The sequence below is a fragment of the Marmota flaviventris genome, chromosome 15, assembly GCF_047511675.1.
Source record: "Marmota flaviventris isolate mMarFla1 chromosome 15, mMarFla1.hap1, whole genome shotgun sequence".
NCBI lineage: Eukaryota > Metazoa > Chordata > Mammalia > Rodentia > Sciuridae > Marmota > Marmota flaviventris.
The window spans coordinates 70,497,013-70,518,894 of NC_092512.1; the positions used below are offsets into that span (position 1 = coordinate 70,497,013).

General features: G+C 31.7%; 1 protein-coding gene across 8 annotated transcripts in view; it reads left to right on the plus strand.

Moving 5' to 3' along the window:
- Positions 1 to 21,882, plus strand: part of Cspp1 (centrosome and spindle pole associated protein 1) — a 124,049-nt gene that overhangs the window by 59,091 nt on the left and 43,076 nt on the right. For all 8 annotated transcript variants that reach the window (XM_071602340.1, XM_071602341.1, XM_071602342.1 and 5 more), the window contains 5 exons: positions 6 to 127; positions 870 to 948; positions 6,381 to 6,510; positions 8,273 to 8,420; positions 18,361 to 18,513. In XM_071602340.1, the coding sequence (XP_071458441.1) occupies positions 6 to 127; positions 870 to 948; positions 6,381 to 6,510; positions 8,273 to 8,420; positions 18,361 to 18,513 (632 nt within the window). The remainder of the gene's footprint in view (positions 1 to 5; positions 128 to 869; positions 949 to 6,380; positions 6,511 to 8,272; positions 8,421 to 18,360; positions 18,514 to 21,882) is intronic.

Consider the following 21,882-nt stretch of genomic DNA (forward strand, 5'->3'; position numbering starts at 1 on the left):
TATAGGGTTGCACCTCTACCTCCACCTCCCATACTTCCACCTCTAGTTACCAACTATCGAACTCCTTATGATGATGCATACTATTTTTATGGTGCCAGAAACACTTTGGATCCCAATCTTGCTTATTGTAAGTGATCTCTAGGGTAAATATCTTTTTCCAGTGGTTTCATAAGAGGAATTGATTTTTATGCAGGGAAAAATATATAAATGAAAAAAAATCCCACAGCTTTTCTAAATTCAAGTATTATATATTGAATAACTTAATAAAGTAAGCATCTGTATCAGTCCATTTTTGTTATTATAATGAAGAACCCGGAGCAGGCTACTTTATAAAAGATAGAGGTTTATTTTGGCTCATAGTTTTGGAGGCCAAAAATTCAAACAGTATGTACAGGCTCTTGTGAGGTCCCTCTTCTTCTGCCAGGTGCCACTGTGGCAGGAGTATACATGGATCTCTGCCCATGTAGTCTTTCCTTATAAAACCATCAGGTTTAATCATGGGGGCTCCACCCTAATCTAATTTTTAAAAGTCTCACTGTAAAAACACCACAGTCAAATTAAGTTTTCACTTTCTCATTTCTTTTAAGGGATTAAACTCCTGCATGAGGGGACAAATCAAATTGAACCAATAGCAATACTCACTTAATAACCTAGTGATATTTGATAGTTATTTCCTTTTCATCTAGATTTAAGAAATAATTATTTTGTGTTTTCTGGTGGTGATCTTTACTAAGTCCTAATCCAGAAGAACATATTGATGCTTTTACTCAGCAAATATTTCATCATGTGCTTTTTCCTTTAGGGATAAAGTGTTATTAAAAGGGTACTCTGAAATAAATGTGTTTTTTTTTTTTTTTTTATCTTTTCAGATGGTTCAGGAATGATAGGAGTACAGCCTGCAGCTTACGTTAGGACTCCTATCACCCAACAACTAGCACAACCTATTATGTAAGTCGTTAGTTAAAAGAATAATTCCTTTTTTCCCCTACTATTTTTATGGGTTAAAATATAACATAAAATTTTACATCTTAACCATTTTTAAGCAGACCTTTTCCAGGGGTATTTAATACATTCATAATGTTATGCAGCTATCTCCAGAACTCTTTTTAACTTGTCAACTGAAATGACATATCCATTGAACAATAATGGTATAATCCCCATGTCTCCTTCCCTTATAATCTTCTTTCGTCATAAGTCACCATTCTATATAGGTGACTCTATGACCAGTGTAATTCTGCAATCTGTAGAATCAGAAAAATGAGAAATTATACCCCAATGATTAAAAAAAAAATAAGTCACCATTCTATTTTCTATCATTTTTGATAATTGTAAATACCTTATGTGAGTAGAATCATACAGTATTTTTCTTTTTTTGATTTTTTTCACTTAACATATGTTCTTAATTTTCATCTGTTATGGCACATCAGAATTTCCTTACTTGAAAGCTGAATAATAGGGGCTGGGGCTATAGCTCAGTGGTAGAGTGCTTGCCTCACACATGTGCGCACTGGGTTTGATCCTCAGCACCACATAAAAATAAATAAAGATATTGTGTCCATCTACAACTAAAACATAAATTTTAAAAAAGATGAATAATAGTTCATGTTATATGCCATAAATATTGTTTATTCATCCATTCATAGATATATGGGTTGCTTCCAAATTGTAGCTGTTTCAAAAAGTGCTGCTTAGTAGCATGAGTGTACAGATATTTCCTTGAGACCCTATTTTCAGTTCTTTTGTCATATATACAGAAATGAAATTGCTGGATCATGTTCATTCTTTTTTATTTATTTTTTTGGTGTCAGGGATTGAACCCAGGGGTGCTTTTCCACTGAGTCACATCCCCAGCCCTTTTTTATTTTTTACTTTTAGACAAGATCTCACTTAGTTGCTTAGGGCCTTGCTAAATTGCAGAGGCAGGCTTTTAACTTGCTGTCCTCCTGCCTCAGCCTCCGAAGTCGCTGGGATTACAGGCATGTATCACTGTACCTGGCTGTAATTCTTTAAAAAACATTTTTAAGGCGACTGGAGGCTGTGACTTAGTGGTAGAGTACTTACTCAGCTTGTACAAGGCCCTGAGTCCCCAACCTCCTGAATTTTTTTTTTTTTTTTTAAGGAATGACTGTACTGTTTTCCACATCAGCTATACTATCTTTTGTTCTTACCACCAGGATATAGGGGTTCCAGTTTCTCCACATACTTGTCAACTTGCTATTTTCTGTTTTTTTTTTTTTTTTAATATTAGTCATCCTAATGTTTGAGGTGGTATTTCATTGTAGTTTTGATTTGCATTTCCCTAATGATTTAGTGATATTGAACATCTTTTCCCTTATTTGGCCATATAAGAGTTTATTTCTGGGCTTTCTATTCTATTTCCTTGGTATAAATGTCTGTCTGTATCCTTGAACAACATTTTCCAAATTTGCCCTCAATTTATTTGTTTTTGGCTCCAAAAGATTTCTTTGTGTAGACAAAATGACAGCTGTAGTTTTGTTTTTATTTATTTTTTAAAATTTATTTTACCCATTCTTCTAGCACTGGCCAGTGTTTACATTTAGTGTAATTCTTGTTAAGGTAGGATTTTTATCTTTCATTTTATTATTTTTTTTCCTATATGTTTTATGTAAATTTTGTTTTTCTATTCCTAAGGGAGGAATTATTATTAATAGCCCCTAATTAAGGGACTTTTTGTTTTAAAAATTTAATAGCATTATATCCCTTGTTTCTTTTAGTATAATTCTATGTTTTTGTGGCTTTGCTCAGATTAAAATTAATATCTTAATTTAGAATAATTGAGTTTGGATTAATCCCAAGTTAATATACAAACTTTTTCTTCAATATAATACCATTCCTTTTCCTCTACTTGGTACTATTATTGTCAGATTACATCTTAGTATATTTAATCTCATCAACATAGTTTGGAAATTTTTGCTTTATCCAGTTGCCTTTTAAATCAAAGAGGTAGAGCATTAGTACATTTGTAATATCTTTTGGTTATATATGTAATTACCTTTACTGTTGCTCTTATTTTGTGTTTCCTTGGTTACTGTCATATGTTCTTTGATTTTACCTGAAGGGCTCTTTTAATATTTAATATTTCTTATGGAACAGGTATGTTGGGAATAATTTAAGTTTTGATTTATTAGTATCTTAGTTTTTCATTTTTGAAAGGTAGTTTTGGTGGATATAGAATTATATTGGTTAACAGACTTTTGTTTTAGCTCTTTGAATTTATCATTCCCCCATCTTCCGTCCATTGTGGTTTTTGATGAACTGTTAATCTCACTGAGAATTCCTTGTATATGATGAGCAGTTGTTTATTCTCTTGCTGTTTTCAAGATTTTCTCTTTGTTTTTATCTTCTAGCAGTTTTTGATATATGTAGTTGTGAATCTCTGAGTTTTTCTTACTTGGAGTTTGATGAGCTTAATGGATGTGTAAATATTTTTCATCAAATTTTTGACCATTATTTTTCAAGTATTCTTTTTATTTTGTGTACGTCTTCAAATATTCTTTATGTCCTTTTCTCTGTTTCTTTACTTTCTGAGACTCCTGTTACACATAAATTGGTTCACTTGATGGTGTGTTCTACAAGGTTTCTAAGGCTTTGCTCTTTTTTTTTTTTTTTTTTTTTTTGTGGTGCTGAGGATTGAACCCAGGGCCTTGTGCATGCAAGGCAAGCACTCTTCCAACTGAGCTATATCCTCAGCCCTCTGCTCATTTTCTTCAGTCTTTTTCTTTGCATTTTAGACTAGAAAAACTCAGTTGACCTGACTTCAAATTCACTGATTATTTCTTCTGCCTGTTCAGATCTGTTGTTGAGTTCCTCTAGAGACTTTTTAAAAATTATCAGTTGTTAAACTTTTTTTTCCTGATTTTTAAAAAATTCTAATTTGTTATATATATGATAGCAGAATGCATTACAATTCATATTACACACATAAAGCATAATTTTTCATATCTCTGGTTGTATACAAAGTATATTCACACCATTTGTGTGTTCATACATGTACTTAGGGTAATGATGACCGTCACATTCCACTGTCTTTTTTACCCCCATGCTCCCTTCCTTTCCCTCCCACTCCTTTGCTCTATCTGAAATTTTTATCCTTTTAACTCTATCATTTCTATTATGTTTTAAAAAATATTTCAAAAAATTTTTCTCATTGATAAACATTGGTAAACATTGTTCTCATAATTTAATTCTTTAGACATGGTCTCCTTTAATTCTTTTGATGTATTTCTAACAGCTATTTAAAAACTATGTTGAGTAAATCTAAAGTGTAGGATTTTTCAGGCTTTGTATTGACTGTTTTTCCTCCAGCACGTGGCCCATACTTCCTTTTTTTTTGCAAGTTTTGTAATTTGTTTGTTGAAAACCATACATTTAGAAGCTCTTTCCTCCACATGCCTAATTTTTATTACTGTTTGTTGTTTTTTGTTTTCCTGGCTATTTTTTAAGTACCTCTTGTGGCTAGTTAATCACTGAATCCCCTTTTAGGTTAGCTTAATAGGTAAGCTCGTGGTTGGACTGAGATTTCTGTAAAGGTCTTGAACCAATAAGTCTCTCAGCCTGCCAAGGGGTTCTGTGTGTGTGTTGAGACAAGCCTTCAGTATGCAGGCAGTTTATACCTTTGCTTTAGCTTTTACTTCCTGTATGTAGAGAACCTCAGTGCCAGCCAGAGGTGAGAAATTATTCTTGGAGTCTTTCTGAGCACTGACCAGATGCACTGAATGTGGCTTTCTAGTTTCCCAGAAATATGTTGGAGCTTTTAATGACTCTATAAACATACCATTTCCCACATTTTTTACTTTACTTTTATTGGTCAGTTTTTTGCTTCTCCGAATTGTTAACATTGCCTTAGATTATTAAACATTTGCTTTCTGCAAATATATAGGGGCATTAATGAGTATTGAATGAATTAAATATGTAAAGTGTCTAGAACAGTGTCTGACATACTAATTGGTGTTAGATATAGTCAATATTATAAAATTAACTACTACAGTAAAAAAAGGAAGCTATGTGATATTATCAATTGGTACAGAATAGGTATTAATAAAATTTAGTGTTCCTAGTTTAATCACTATTAAATACATAACTCATGAAAGTATAAATATGAAAAATCTATATCATTATTTTAATGATGATACATTTAAAACATTTTTGAGATTGTTCTAACACCGCTTTTTTTCATAGCCTAATTGTATGTGGAGCAGATTTATAGAGAAAGGAAGGACATAGATACATGGATGAGAAAAGAAGAGAGAAAAATAGTACTATTTATAAAAGCATATGCAGATAAAATATTAGAATTAATAAGAGTTTTAGTAGAATTACTGTATACAAAATTAATATATAAAAATAATTGTAGGACATGGCGGTTTCTTAAATAAAAAGTTACTGTATTCTACTCCTGTGCATACAATCAAGATAAGTAAAACATACCTACAAAGACTTGTTTTGAATTTTCATAGCGTTATTTATAAAATCAAAAAGTAGAAACAGTTTGTATGTCCATCAACTTGTGAATATGGATAAAGAAAATATTTTATATCCAGGCAATGAAAATACTACTTAGCAATAGAAAGGATCGAACTACTGATATAACAGAGCAACCTCAAAAATATGATCATTGAAGGAATCCATACATATTGTGTGGTTCCTTTTATATAAAATGTTCAGACAGAGAAAATCTGTAGACAGCAATCAGGCTACTTAGTGATTGGAGGGGGTGAGGGGTGGGGATTGGTTGAGATGGATTTAAGGGATATTTTGTGGATTATGGAAATGTTCTAAAACTAGATTGTGGTGATGATGGTACAACTCTGTAAATTTGCTAAAAATTATTGATCTGTATATATAATTAATACCCCTACCATTTCTTCCTTTCTTTCTGAACCTTAATCTGACTACATACATCCTTAAACCCATTCTATTTGGAACAGTCTAACTTTTCACATTATATTGTTTTATTTTTGAAATGGATAGAAAGTAATTTTTAATAAGTAAGTATTTTACTAAGTAAACCATTATTTGTTATGGTGTTACTTGAGGGATTTCCTTTGTTTATTTATTTTTATATATTCAGAAAAGTGCCTAAGTTCTGTGTAACTTCTTGATGAATTATCCCAAAGTGTTTTCACTTCCAAGTAACAATCACCTAGGTCAAGAAATAGATCAGGTATTTGAAAGTTTCATGGTTTGTCAAAACAGAGACAGGAGGGAAGAGTTTATGAAGAGGTTACTATAGAGAAATGCCCTCTATTTTAAGATGTTTTTATATGCTGATCTGTTTCAAAGGACTGTTGCATTTTCTTCTTGGATTTTCTTATTCTTGAATGATAGGTGAATTCAAATTAATTGTTTATTTGATGCAGCAATACAGTTGGACAGAATGAATTGAAAATTACAAATGATCGAGCAGTAAATTCAGGATTGGTCTTTGAAGATAAACCAAAGCCTTCTAAACAATCACTTCAGTCTTATCAAGAAGCTTTGCAGCAGCAGGTATTTACTTATTCATTTTGTGTCAGACATCTTTTTTTGTTAACACAATAGTCCCTTAGAACTCAGAGTATGGCAAGGCAGGGAAAAAATAGTTATAATTCAATGTAATAAGTTTTGAAGTAGATATATTGAAATGCTGTGGAAAGCATAGAATAGGGAGAGTAATCACCTGGGGTTACTGGGAAGGCTTCACATGGTAATTAATGGTTGAACTGCATTTGTATGGTGAAAAAGTTAGACATTTCTGGCATATAGGAGAATTAAATTGTTTTGGGGGAAGAGTTAGATTGTGCTGGATTGTGAAGGATTAGGTAATAAAGAGCTCTCAGGTTCATCTTGTTATGGACAGTCAAAAGAAGGAAATTTTAATCTGAGAAAAGTGAAAGGATTAGTTGATATAAACAAATCTGACTTTTAGGAAGATAACTTGTGATGTGAACAATTGGCAAAGAGATGTGGCAAAGAAATCCAGTGAGCTATTAAAGTAGTCCAGCCAGGAGGTGATGAGGCCCTGAGCCAGATGGAGAAGCAGAAGGACATCCAAGAGACAGTTCTGAGGTTTCATTGACAGGACTTAGATATAGTGAATGAGAAAGAACAGAGGGCTTGAAGATGATTCTGAGTGTTGAGTGTTATAACTTAGGAGAATAATGAGATTGTAAATCAAGAAAGGGGATGCAAGTAGTAGAATATGTTTAGGGAGAGAAAATAATAGATTTGATTATGGTTTGTAATGCTTGAAGAGAGTTTATTTAAGAGTAACTATCTAATGTATAGAGGTTTTTATTGTTTTTCAATTCTTTTATATCTGGGAGAGCCCTAGGACTCTTCTTAGAGATCTATGAGGATCTCTATATATCTAGCTAAACTAAGGTAATTTTTCTAAAAGTTCTACTTGGGATATCTTAAAATACTTCTATTTAACTTTTACATGGGGAACCTCTGAAAAGATAAAAGATAGTTTTTTTTTAAAGTTATAGTATAAGCACCATTACTTTTTTGTATGTTAGGATTCTACAAATAGAAGACAATTTTGAATGAGCATATTACCACTGACAAACCTATATTTACCAGCTCTAGAAGTCTGGCATGTATGGGATGATTTCTTTACCTCTGCTACAATGAAAGTGTGCCTAGATTTACCATATGGTTATGAGTTTAAAAATGACTTTCCAAAATGTAGATTGTTGTTCATTGCCTATCCATATGTCTCTAGAGAACAATCTTGTATTTATACTTGGTGATTAAAAGAATGTATTTGTTTTGTGTGTTTTATAAATCTGTACTTACTTTGAACCTTCAATCTCTCTGAATTCTGGGAATAGACTTTTACCTAGAAAGAGTAGGTTTGATGAGGTAGAGATTAGACTTTGTGGCCGCATGCTTCCAATGAAAAGGTATATAGAAAAGGAAAGAAAGGAGATCCTAATGGTCCCATGACACTGGTGAGATTGGGAAAGAAATGATCAGGATAGAAGTAGGGGTGAAAGGGGGGAGTTGGTTAAGTTTCATGTGGGTTCAGTTTCTGGGATGGGAGAGATAGCAGCTATATATTGTAGCCATTGAGGTATTTTTTAAGTTGGGTGTTGGATATATTTTTTGATTTTAAACTTTACAGTGAGATGTACTGAAAAAAAAAAAAAAAACCTACAGTTTTTTTTTTTTTCTTTCTAAACCAGAAAAATAAAATATCTGGTGTTACTAACCACTTGTATCAGCATACTTGTCAGTACTTATTTTAAATATATCTTATGTTGTCAAGATTCGGGAGCGAGAAGAAAGGAGGAGAAAAGAACGTGAAGAAAAAGAAGAATATGAAGCTAAATTGGAAGCTGAAATGAGAATTTACAATCCTTGGGGGAAAGGTGGAGGTGGTGCTCCTCTCAGAGATGCAAAAGGAAACCTGATAAGTATGCTGTTTCCATGGATTTGTTTTAAAATAAACTAAATTATATTTAACTTTTGAAAGAGTGAAAAATATAGGGATTCAGCATTTAAAGCAAGGTCTCTTTTTTTTTCTTAATGTGATAGAAGCATTTTGATAATGAATATAGCAGAGTTTAGACTTTCTTATTTAGAATCCTATTAATTTATTTTTATTATAAATTGTCCATCCTCTGATAATATAACCCAACTGTATAGAAAAGTTCATGTTAGTTGGTAGGTATTTACCCAAACTAGAACTTGGAATATTTTCTTTTGTAGTAAAAATAATAAAACTTTATGACTTTTTTCCTTAAGACTAGTAAGACATCTTAAAAATAAGTACTTGGGGATTGTGGGAAGGGAGCTTATATTTAATTCATATATGGAGTATATCTGCTCAATGTAAGAGTTCCTTTGAAAAAATACTTGATCTCAGAAACTTTCTGGTAGGTTACAGAATTATGGTGTTATTTTCAGTTATATATTCTGAAAAGTTTCCATCTAGTAATGGAACAGTTTGAAAAAGTCATTTCACAACGTGGTATATATATATTAAACATAGTTTCTAACTAGCTTGTAATTAAACAGATTTAAAATGGAGTAAGATAATGGGCTTTTGAAAATTGATTAGAAATAAGAAATAAAGGATGTTAGAAAAATACCTATTAAGATGTTAAAAATGTAGATTTCATGTTCTTCATATGTTATAGGGATAGGTAAGTGATAAAATGAGAAGATTGTTAGATATTTAGTTATTAGCATCCTTATATATTATAGCTTTTATTCTTTGTTAATTTTTTTTAAAAGGTACAGTTGAGGCGCAGTTAATAAGGTAACTCTTTTCCCCAAAAGATTTATTTCTTTGCTATCTTCATTTCATGAATGCTTTCCTCACAATTGTGGAAGACGGAACTCTGTATTACTTTAAAAATTTTTTTTTAGTTGAGCTTTATTTATTTACTTATATGTGGTGCTAAGAATCAAACCCAGTGCCTCATACTTGCTAGGCAAGCACTCTCTCATCTGAGCCACAACCCCAGCCCTCTATATTACTTTAAAAATTTCTTTTATATATGATATGATTTTAGGTGATGCATAGCTGAATGTTTTTTTTTTAAATTGTAATAGTTAAATGTTTATTTGGATATATTGTTAGAAAAATACTGGTTTTGTACTTATGGATAGTGTTATAATGTTTCCTTTTAAAGTAGAGGTATTACTTAAAGGTGTTAATCAAGGCAGTTAATGAAAAGTACTGTAACAATCCTGAATTCTCAGAGGCTTATGGCAGTATAAGTTTACTTTTCAGTTATGTCATATTCTGATGCTGTTTAGTGGTTCTTCTCCAAGAGATGTCTCCGGGACCTGGACATTTTCCATTATGTCAGCACTCTGTTTTACCTTCTAGCTGCACAGACTGGGAACATGGGTGAGCTCAAGTTGAGAAATTTTTACTTTTTGTATGTTGGAGATTGAACCCAAGGGTGCTTTACCACTGAGCTACATCAGCTACATCCCTAGTCCTTTTTGTTGTTTTTGTTTTTGTTTTGAGACAGGTTATTGCTAAGTTGCTCAGGGTCTTACTATGTTGCTGAGGCTAGTCTGAACTTGTGATCCTTCTGCTTTAGCCTCCTGAGTTGCTGGAGTAATTATAGGGATGGGCCACTGTGTCTGGCAAGTTGAGGATTTTGTTGAGCCCTGACTTGGAAGTGAAGGGATGTTACTTTTGGCTTCATTCTGTTGTTCAAAACTAGTTATAGGTGGATTCTAACATAACTGCTTAGTACCTGGGAAGTCTAGTTTCTTTATGCCCAAGAGGAGGGCAAGGGGTTGATAATTACATAGGTAGTCTTTGCTATTGGAAGTCTAAATTGTGAATTGATGGAAATTTACTAGTTGCCACAGGAGAAGTGTTTTAATGACTGAAACACTGGAAATAGGTTAATTTCTTAGAACTTTTCAGACTGACTCTAAAATTATTTCCAGTTCAGATAATACAATTATGGTGTTCTATATGCATTTAATTGGTAGAAATATGTAGGATAAATGTGGGTTATTGAATTATAAAATATTGTTTTAGAATTGCCTGACCTAATGGGAATAGATAAAACTCTTTTGAGATTTTCATTTTTGGTAGTAATGTTTAGTTTGCTTATTGAATACTGCAGTTTTGCCATGAAATAGAAAAGGTATACTCTTTTATCAAATACATTGGAAATAAATTAAAAAAAAATTTTTTTAGTTGTTCTTTTTAGTTAAACATGACAGTAGAATTCATTTTTAAAATTTATACAAACATGGAATATATCTTATTATGATTGCAGTCTTGTGGGTGTACACAATGGTGAGAGTCACTGTGGTGTGTGTATATATATATATATATATATATGCATACACACACACACACACACAAAGGAAAGTTATGTCAGATTCTTTCCACTATCTTTCCCATTGGCATGCCCCCTCCCTTCCCTTCATTCCCCTTTGTCTAATCTACCGAACTTCTGTTCTTCCCTCCATCCCCCTTGTTGTGGTTAGCATCCACATATCAGAGAGAACATTTGACCTTTGGTTTTCTGGGGTTGGCTACTTCACTTAGCACAATAGTCTCCAGATCCATCCATTTAATGGCAGATGTCATAAATTCATTCTGCTTCATGGCTGAGTAATATTCCATTGTGTATATATACACCACAATTTCTTTACCCCTTTATTTGTTGATGAGCATCTAGGTTGGTACAGTAGCTTAGCTATTGTGAATTGTGCTGCTATAAACATTGATGTGGCTTTGTCACTGTAGTGTGCTGATTTTAAATCTTTTGGGTTATGCCGAGTAGTGGGATAACTGCGTCAAATGGTGGTTCCATTCCAAGTTTTCTGAGGAATCTCCATACTGTTTTCTAGAATAGTTGCACCAATTTGCAGTCCCACCAGCAATGTATGAGCATTCCCTTTTTTCCACATCCTTGCCAACATTTGGTTTTATTTGTATTCTTGATAATTGCTATTCTCACTGGAGTGAGATGGAGTCTCAGTGTAGTTTTAATTTGCATTTCTTTAATTGCTAGAGTTGTTGAACATTTTTTCATATATTTATTGAACTATAGCCATAGAAATATGAATATATTTCTTCTTTTGAGAAGGGTCTGTTCAGTTCCTTTGCCCATTTATTGACTGGGTTATTTTTGTTGTTGTTTAAGATTTTTGAGATCTTTATATATTCTGGAAATTAATGCCTTCTCTGAGGTGCAGGTGGCAAAGATTTTTTACCATTCTGTGGGCTGTCTCTTCACACTCTTGATGTTTCCTTTTCTGTGAAGAAGCTTTTTAGTTTGACTTTATGACGTTTGCCAGTGAATGGATGTGTCTTGAGAATATCCTGCTAAGTGAAATAAGCCAGTCCCCCCAAACCAAAGATCAAATGTTTTTGCTGATATGTGGAAGGTAAACCTGCAATAAAGGAAAGGAGGGGAAGAAGAGAAGTTCAGTAGATTAGACAGGGGAATGAAAGGAAGGGAGGAGGTATAAGAATAGGAAAGATAGTAAAATAAATCTAACACAATTTTCCTAAGTATACATATGAAATCACCTAAGTGAACCCCACCATCATGTCTACCCACAAGAATGGGGACATAATTAGAATAAGATAATAACCTATGCTTGTATAATTTTATCTACTGTCATGTGTAGGTAAGAAGAATTAGAAAAAAATCCAATTCTTCTGGCACCCAGTTTACCATAATTTATTTCTGGGCTCAGTTCTGTTTTAAAATTGAAAAGTATGATTCCTCCAATTTTGTTCTTTTTTTTTTTCAAGATTGGACAATTCAACTTCTTTGCATATTTTACTATTAGTTGCTCAAGTTCATTCAAACGTGGTTGGATTTTCTTGGGATTGTACTATCCTAAAGATAATTTAGGACAAAAGCATCTTAATATCGAATCTTTTGAGCCATGAATGTAGAATATCTATGCATTTATTACTTCTAGTTAATTTCTTTCAGCAATATTTCTGGGGATTTTTAATATTAGATCTTATACACATACATTAGTTTTATTGTGTAGTATTTCATGTGTTTTCATGCTATTTTAAGTGATACATTAAAAATTTCAGTGTCCATTTGTGTGTTACTTGTATATAGAAATATGGTTCATTTTCACATATTGTTTTTGTATTCTGTCTCTGCTAAATTCACTTTTGCGGCTTTTTAAGATTTTTTTTGCTGTTTGTTTATAGAGATAATTATGTCAACTTGTAAGCAAGGATAATTTTTGTTTTTTGCTTCTTTTGCTTGTGTTTTGTACTAGTTTGGAATTACAAACCATATTTTGAAACCATGAATAGACATCTCTTTCTTGTCCCCATAACTGTAGGTGTCAAGCATTCAGTTTTTCACTGTTTAAGTACCTGAAAGCTTTTATAAATTTTTTTTTTCTAAATCACATCGTGTCGTTTTATTCCTAGTTTTCTCAAAGTTTTCTTTGTGAATGTATATTGAGTTTTCTCAGCAATAAATGAATGGATATTTATTCATTTATAGATATTTATCCATCCATCTTGCTGTGTTACTCAGGCTTGTCTCATGACTAGCTACTTAATGTGATTTTTACATTGTGATATTCAACTAATTTTGCTTTCCATGGAAAAAACCCTGTTTGGTAATGGTATATTGTCTTTTTAACATTTTGTAGAATTTTATTTGCTAATATTTTGTTAGGGATTTTTGCCTCCAGGTTCATAAAAAATATTCATTTGTTTTTATTCCCACTGAATAATGTTGTCTGGTTTCATAATACGAGTTGACAAGTAATTTCTCTTCTGTTGATAGAAGATGCAGTGAAGCTGTCTGAGGATGGGAATTACCTGTTTGGGACAATTTTAAACTATAAATTCAGTTTCTTTCATAGATAAAAAGATTCTCATGTTGTGTGAGCTTTCAAGATTTGAGTAATTCAGTAAGCATCCATTTCATCTAAGTTTTCAAATTTATTGGAATAAAGTTTTTTTATAACTTTTCTGTTTTTTTAAAAATGTCTATAGATTCTATGGTGATGACTCCTCATTCATTCCTCATATTTTTAATTTGTATATTCTCTCTCCTTTTTTTTTTCTTAGTCTGTCTGGCCAAAGGAGTATAAATTTTATTGATCTTTTCATAGAACCAGCTTCAGTTTTTACCGATTTTCTTTAATATTCTTTTCCGTTTCATTGTTTTTTGTTCTTTATTGTTTTCTTCCTTTATTTTACTTTATGCTGACTTTTATTTTTCTGATTTCTTTATGTGGGAGCATAGATTATGATTTGAGACCTTATATATTTTCTATGCATTTCTGTATGCTACAAATTTTTCCTCATTTCTTTACCCATGCTTCACAAATTTTGGTATATTGCATTCTTATTTTCACTCAGTTTAATTTTCTGACTTTCTTTGTGATTTTTCTATGACCAATCAGTTATTTGGAAGAGAAGTTTAGAAAAATTCCAAAAAGGTTACCACCCCATTTGTAGTCTTTTCTCTATTTTTGTTTAGAGAATATACTTTTTGTGATATCACTGATTTTAAATTTGTGAGATTTATTTCATGGACCACCAGTTATATTTAACTCTTAGAGATTGTGATCTTTATTTTTTTTAAATATATGCTTATATACATATACAATTTATAATTTATTATAATATATATGTTTATACTTTAAATTAGGTTAATTTCAAACTATGTATTTATTACTAGTAGTTGTCAGAGGTAGAAATTTTGCTTGCCTCTCTGAATTAAGTGATTACAAAGGTGTTTGAATGCCAGCCATGAATTACTGAAATTTTGGGGCTTATAAGTAATATTATAGCCATTTTCTTTAAATGTTTTAGTTCTTACTTCCACCACAGTATAAAGAGCAGCATCTAACTTGTAGAGTTAATTTTAATTTTGAAATGTTCATTTAGATGCACAAATATAAAGATTATAAAACAAGTAATGAAAAAATTAAGTACAATTTATATGTAATTTACCTGTAAGATCATACAGTTTAGCACTAAATTGTTCAAGGGGTAAAATTGTTTTCCCACACATGAATCTATGACTTTTTGTTTGTTTGTTTGCTTTTCTGTTTGTTTAGAAATATTCTAATGCTGACAATCTTATTTTAAATGATTTTTATTTAAGACCAGTGTTCGCAGCTGGCAAATTACACTCTTGACCACAGTACTTTTTTTTCTTTCTTTCACTTTTTTGTTGATTTCAAACCTTTTATTTTACTACTTCACAAAAACGGATGAGGAGTGGCCAATAGATGGACAAATTATTATTTTTTTAAGTAAAAATCAGTATGAATTTATCTTGATTGCTAAATCTGATTTTTAAATCTTAAATAATAATTACATATTCTATGAAATTCTTTTTTATGTAAAATACATTGAATAGTACTCTAATTGAGAGGTCCATGTATAATGAACAGTAAATTATGTTATTGATTTTGAAGTTTATTAGTGTTTGTTTACTTATAGAATATTTATCTTTTAATGTATACTTTATATAGGTGACTATCAAAATGAGATTGTAGTCCCTAGGCATTCACTAGGTTAACAGCAGAGTTCTGGGTGTCATACTGGAAGGAGTGAATTTGCTCTACTGCAGTCTGATAATAGAAAAAAAATAGAAGAATATTGTGAGCAATTTTATTTATAATGAACTTCTCATTTACATAGGCCATTACTTATGCTGTTCTAGTGAATTGGAGTTATTTTCAAGTTATTTTGTTTTATTTCCAAACATCTCAAGGACTACAGCTAGTAGCATATGACCTTGACTTTCCCATCATCTTTCTCTTTTTATTCTCCCATATTCCAATAGATCTCGGGATTTGGTGATGATTTCACCAACCTACCCCTTTCCAGTCCTTGGCACTTTGGAGTTTTGTTGCAATCATCTTTTCTCTGTGATTTGGCCCAGTCCCATCTCTCTTACATTTATAGGTTTTCCACTTATTTTTCCCTTCTATCTCTGAACATGCTTAGTTATGCTTAGTTAACTTGTATTATTACACACCAGATATTCTGCTCATTATGCTACTTTTTTATCATATAAAATATATTCAAAGACTGTTGTTGTCATTTAACACTTTCTTTTTGTTAAAACTATAATGGTTTGTAGTTTCAACCACTTTCTGATGCTACGTTTTCAAAAATAATTGTTCTTATTTCAATTTAATGGTTTTTACTTAGACCATGTCTCTTTGAACTGACAGTTCCTTCAAGTCCTCTGCATTCTCTAAGATGCTATTTTTTGGTTCAGTTAAGATTTGTTGGATATGTATCATGAACCTATTTAGACTCTTCTCAGCTGTGAGCATGATCTCTTCTAAAGATTATTCTCTGACCTCATGATCCATTATCTGTTCTTTCCCCTCTCATGCCTTCTATTTCCTCTCATGTTACTCCTTGGGCCTTCTACAGATTTGAAGCCTTCCCTGCCCCTGATCACTTTTAAAAGTTCAGTTCCAGCCTGTCTTTGCATATCTGTACCTTTTATATTTGGGGGATTATTTGTACCTAGCATGCAAAACAAACTTAACTTTTCAAGTCAAGCTCATTTTTACTGCCATGGCCTGTTAAAGGTGTCATAATACAGTATTCAAACTAAAAGACACGAATGAGATCTTTTTGACTCCCTGTATCTAGTCAGTTAATAAGTCTAATGTATGAGTTCTGCTTCTTCAGTGTTTCTTGGATTTTCTTCATAGAATTTATTTGTACTACTTCCATAATTGAGATTTATTATGTTTACTTGGGTTCTTTCCATTTCCTCATTATTTCATCATCCTCTATTGTTTTTCATATCCAAGCTATAACATGTATCAAAAATATGACCAATTATTTTTATTCCATTCTCAGAAATCATTGAGGACTCTGGAGTTTTATTGCCTAAGTTTACATTCTTGTGCCATTTACTTGGCTTTGTGAATCTTTGAACAAATGGATTTAGTTCAGTTTTCCCATATATAATACTAGGGTAAAAATAACAGTCCCATATCATATGAATTATTGTTTAGTATATAAAAATGGTGAATATTTAATGTTACTTGCCATTATTACTAATACTGCTTCAACAACTACCAAAACTGTTTCTCCATTACCATCTTAGAATAAAATTGAGAACCCATCTGTGTGCCTTTTAGGACATTCCAGAATAGGCATCTAATCTACAGTTTCCTAGCTTATTTCTCATTACTCTATTACATGTATGTTGTACTCTAGGCAAGTTCACTACTTTAATGTTTCTGTAAGGCTCCTCATAATTTACCCTCTTGGAGCATTTTATCACATTATTGTAATTCTTTATTATTCTTTCTCAGTCACTTTTACCTTTAAAGCTTCTAGCCATTGTTATTCTTTTTTTTAATATTTATTTTTTAGTTAGACACACTGTCTTTATTTATTTATTTTTATGTGGTGCTGAGGATCGAACTCAGGGCCTCGCAAGTGCTAGGCAAGCACTCTACTGCTGAGCCACAACCCCAGCCCCATGTCATTTTTTTCTAGTCATCTTTACCTTTAAAGCTCCTATCCATTTTTTAACTTCAAGCTACCCTAAATATTATGATATGAACTTCCCTGATTCTAAGCTCCCATTCTTTTTTTTTTGTAACATTCACATCTTACTTGCCACATTCTGTTATTCTATGATTCATGTTCAAAATGCATCATTGAACATAATGTGCTTCCTCATAAATACTTATATATTTAGGTTTGAGTTCATTTTTATTGCTGCAATTCTATTGCAGTTATTTGGGGAGAGAAGAACTACATTTTGTTTTGTTTAACTTTTGAGATCTATAAACATTCAGGTATGTTGTGTTTCTAAGATTGAGGGGTTGTTTGACTCAGTTCTTGGTGCCCAGTTCTAGACTTTGTTGTGTGTATTAGATATCTATTACTGTACGCAAAACCACCCCAAAACTTAGTGTTTTAAAATAATAAACATTTACTCTCCTATAGTTTTGTGGATCTATAATTTGTGAGTGGTCCATAATTTGACCCATTTTCCACATGGCTCAGTGGGCATGATTAGTTCCTTGCCATATGAGCCTCTTCATAGGGCTTTTTGAGTGTCATTCGGCAGTTGGCTTTTTTTTGGAGCAAGTGATCCATAGATCAATCAAGGTGGAAACCATGTCTTTTATGGCATGGTTTAGAAGTCACATACTGTAATTTCTTCATTATCTAGTGATAACAAGTGACTTACACTGGGCATGATGGTGCACACTTGTAATCCTAGTGAATTAGAAAGCTGAGGCAGGAGAATCACAAGTTTGAGGCCAGCCTTAACAACTTAATGAGATCCTGTCTCACAATTTAAAAAAAGGTCAGGAATGTGGCTTTACCAGTGGTAAAGTGTGTCTGGGTTCAACTCCCAATACCCCTATCCCCTTTCCCCCTACAAAATAAGTGAGTTACTAACTCTTTATGACACTGCAGGGGAAGATAATTGAGCTCCACCTTTTGAGGGAAGACTGTCAAAAAATTTGAGGATATAAAACTCCATTCCACCTGAGTATTTGTTTTCATTTTATTAGAAGAGCTGATGGATTGGGGTAAATTAATTTTACCATGAAATGTTTTGAATTGTTACTACATTTATTCTATATTGAATTCTATGTTATGAAATAATAGTGTTGGAGGCTTGTATGGAATGTCAAAAGATTTATGTATCCTTAATTTTTCTACTAATTTTGAGTTTATTTTACAGGGTTATCCTTTGAAAATGTTAAAGTTTTGATGATTTTTGTTTCTATTTTCAGAGCAACAACTTATCATTGTATCACTCCCAGCTTTGTCTTATTGCTGTTTTTCTCTGATTCCCTATTTTAAGAAAATGTATTAAGCTACCAGTAAATTATTGAAATAAATGGTTTATTTTTCCCTCTCAGCTGATTTGAATAGGATGCACAGACAAAATATAGATGCCTACCATAACCCAGACGCAAGGACATATGAAGATAAAAGGGCTGTTGTATCTCTAGATCAAAATTTAGCCACTTCAAATGCTGAGAACATAGAAGATTCTGGAAATAAAAACTCAGGTTTTTAATCACATTCTATTTTTTTTTTTTTTTTACATTTCTAAAGTTGTTCAGTAACATTTCTCTTCTATTCTTTGACACAATTCTCATTGTGATTTTGAAAAGTTGGTTCATATGAGTCAGGATATTATTTACAATACTTTTCTAAGAAGTTTTGAAAAAACTAAGAAGTAGTTTTGAAAAAAGTTGAACAGGGAAAGGTTGGTTCTTAATACTATGTTTTTTTGTCTATTTTACCTATTGTTAACATTTTAAATTTACTAATTGGGGGACAGTTTTTAAAATAAACACTTTTTACACCTACAATTTGCTTCTTTTTTAAAAAAACTAATTATTTTTACATGAGCTCATTATTATTATTATTTGCATTACAATTCTTAATATACCTTTATACCACAATTTATCATATCTCTGTATACAAGATATGTTGACAGCAAATTGACATCTTCATACATATATTTTGTACAATGATGAAGGTTTCTTTCTACCATCCATGCAATTCCCCTTCTCCCTCCCTTTCCCTCCCACCCCTCTTCCCTATCTAGAGGCAATCATCTTCCCACGCTCTTCCTCCCTACCCCATTTTGAGTCACCCCTCTTATATCAGAGAAGACATTCGGCATTTGTTTTTTTGGGATTGGCTAACTTCACTTATCATAATCTGCTCTAATGCCATCCATTTCCCTGCAAATGCCATGATCTTATTATTTTTTAGTGCTGAGTAATTGTGTATAAATGCCACATTTTTTTTTTTTTTTTTTTTTTTATCCATTCATCCATTGAAGGGCATCTAGGTTGGCTCCACAGTTTAGCTATTGTGAATTTGCTTCTTATACCCGTTATTACATTAGAGAGAAAGCATCAGGTATGTTATGATAAATTGTACAAGTAAATTTTTTTTGCTTTTTTTAGTGATGACTTACCCTCCCTTGTAAAATCACAGTACACAAAGAAAAGAATTAAAAGTTTAATATCTGATCACAGACTTCTTTCTTAGCCAAATATATTTGCTTTATTGTGAAATAATTAAAATTTTCTATAAGTTGAAATTATTCAATACCTTTTTTATGACTTGCCAGAAAAAGTTGTCATCATCTTTCTCTATCAAGTATATATGAAAGTATATAATATATTTAAGAATCAAAAGAAATATAAAGAATATCCCACCTTGCAATATATTTTGATATTTATAAAAGTAACCATTTATTCACTCCCAAATTCTGCTTTTGTACTTTCAGAGAACTTTTGATTATAGACTAGAAAAGAACTTTACATTAGGATGTTCTCCTAATAAAATTTTTACAACCTTTTAGAACACCTTAGGAGATGGGTTGTTTGCTTTTTGTGGATAGCTTGTGTCATTATCTGATCTCTAATTATGAGAATATACTTTCTAACTTTGATCCACAACAGATTTTTGACCTTTGAGCCCAATTTTGATTTTTGGAGTACTAAAATGGGAATCTCTAATTTTATGAAATCATTAAATTTGTTCTCTTACTCTGTAGTAATTTAATGTGTAGTGTACTAGGAACATCAAAACACTTTTTCATAGTATTGCTGCTAAGAAAATTTTGGCTTCTTATTATTAAGTCTTTTTCTCCTCTTCATTTACTGCTTCTTTCAGTAGTCTGTATTAAGATTTCAGTGCTACAGATCTCTTCTTTATCCTTTTCTTCCATACTTTGTATTGTTTGTAGATCTATCTCAGCCTAGAACTTATTCTTTATTAATAATTACATTTTCAGGAGTCTAGCTCTGCTCCCCCAGGAAAAACACTTGGAAAATCAATAGTTTCCATGATTCTTTCCCAAGAGCATAAGACTGATGATTGAATACACACAGCAAGATTTGTTGTCTATGGCCTTTCTTTCCTACCACCAGGTTTTTATGCTGGTAGTGTTGCTAGGGATGCTTTATTTAAAAAAAAATCATTTATAAAAATCATAAATGTTTAAAATTTCCTTTTTTGCGAATTGAAAATTCCCTAAGTTCAATTTTGTTTTCCTAAGAATTAGCCTCAAATAAATAAACCTGTTACATACAAGAAGCTATCCAAACCACCTAATTTGTCCTTTGCCATATAAATCTGTATGTGTGCACACATACACATTCACACATGTGTGCTTACATACACATACATATGTGCCATTTAGTATTTTTTAAAAGGCCTTAGAAAACTTCAAATATATCTGAAAATTGAATGTTTTAATGTATGTTTAAGGTTCATTATCCTGGTATGTTTTGTCTTCATTAGGCCTGTTTTTTTAGGCCCTTTATAAAGTTCTATTTTTCTTTTTTAAAAAAATTTTTCTTATTGATTCTGGATTTTTTAAGTTTATGGTTATTACATGGGCTGATGTTTATAAAATCCAATACTAATTTGGCTTACAATTACATGCCTAGATGCATTCTATTTTCTTTACTTTTTTTTGGTGGTGCTGGGGTCTCACACATTCTAGGTAAGCACTATACCACTGAGCCACATCCTCAGTCCCTCTGTTTTCTTTATATAGGGTAAATGTTTCCCTATCATTTTTTTTTAAAGTTATTTCTAAAAGAACTTATTTTCTCAGTCTTGAATATTTCTTCATTAATTACCCCCAAAGGTTTAGAATGAGAGTGAACATAAGGGTGAAAGATAACATTCAATTTTGTTTTATTAATCAGTTTTTCCCCACAGCATAAGATTTAAAAGAACCTTCAAGGTGTATGTTTGGTTATGTTTTCATTAGAAACATTTTCTAGTGGGGAAAAAAAATATTTATGATATTTAAGTTTTGACTTGACTTTCTGCTGATCCATTCACATAAGCCTTAGTAAATTTAAATACAAAAGCAAAGTAGGCTTGAATGACAGGTAAACTGCAAAGCAGTCTGCCTAAACGAAATGACACAAGTGAGGGAAATACGTGCTTTGGATTGATGGTACAAAAAAGGAGTTAGTAATTAAAAAAAAATATAAAGTTATATGAGGCTTAAATGTCATTTTTTATGTTTGCATTCAGAGAGATTCCTAGGGGAATAATTGCTTCTTCACATTGCTTTTATGAAATAAATTTTCCCTTTAAGAATATATAATAATATATATATAGGTAAAATTTTTATTATTTATACTTATAAACCACTAATTCAGTAGTTTTAAAAATAAAAGCTGTTAAAATGATTAAGATTAATTCTAATTTGTTAAAAATGTCTTATAGCTGACTTGCTATCCTATATTTATATTATGGTTGAGAAGAATTTTAGAATTACCTATTTTAAAAAACAATTTCAAAACTTTTAATTGTGTATGTAATGCATTTTAATACGTGATTAAGAACTATTCTTAAGCATAGGGTATTCAACTGTATAAGAATTTAAATATGTA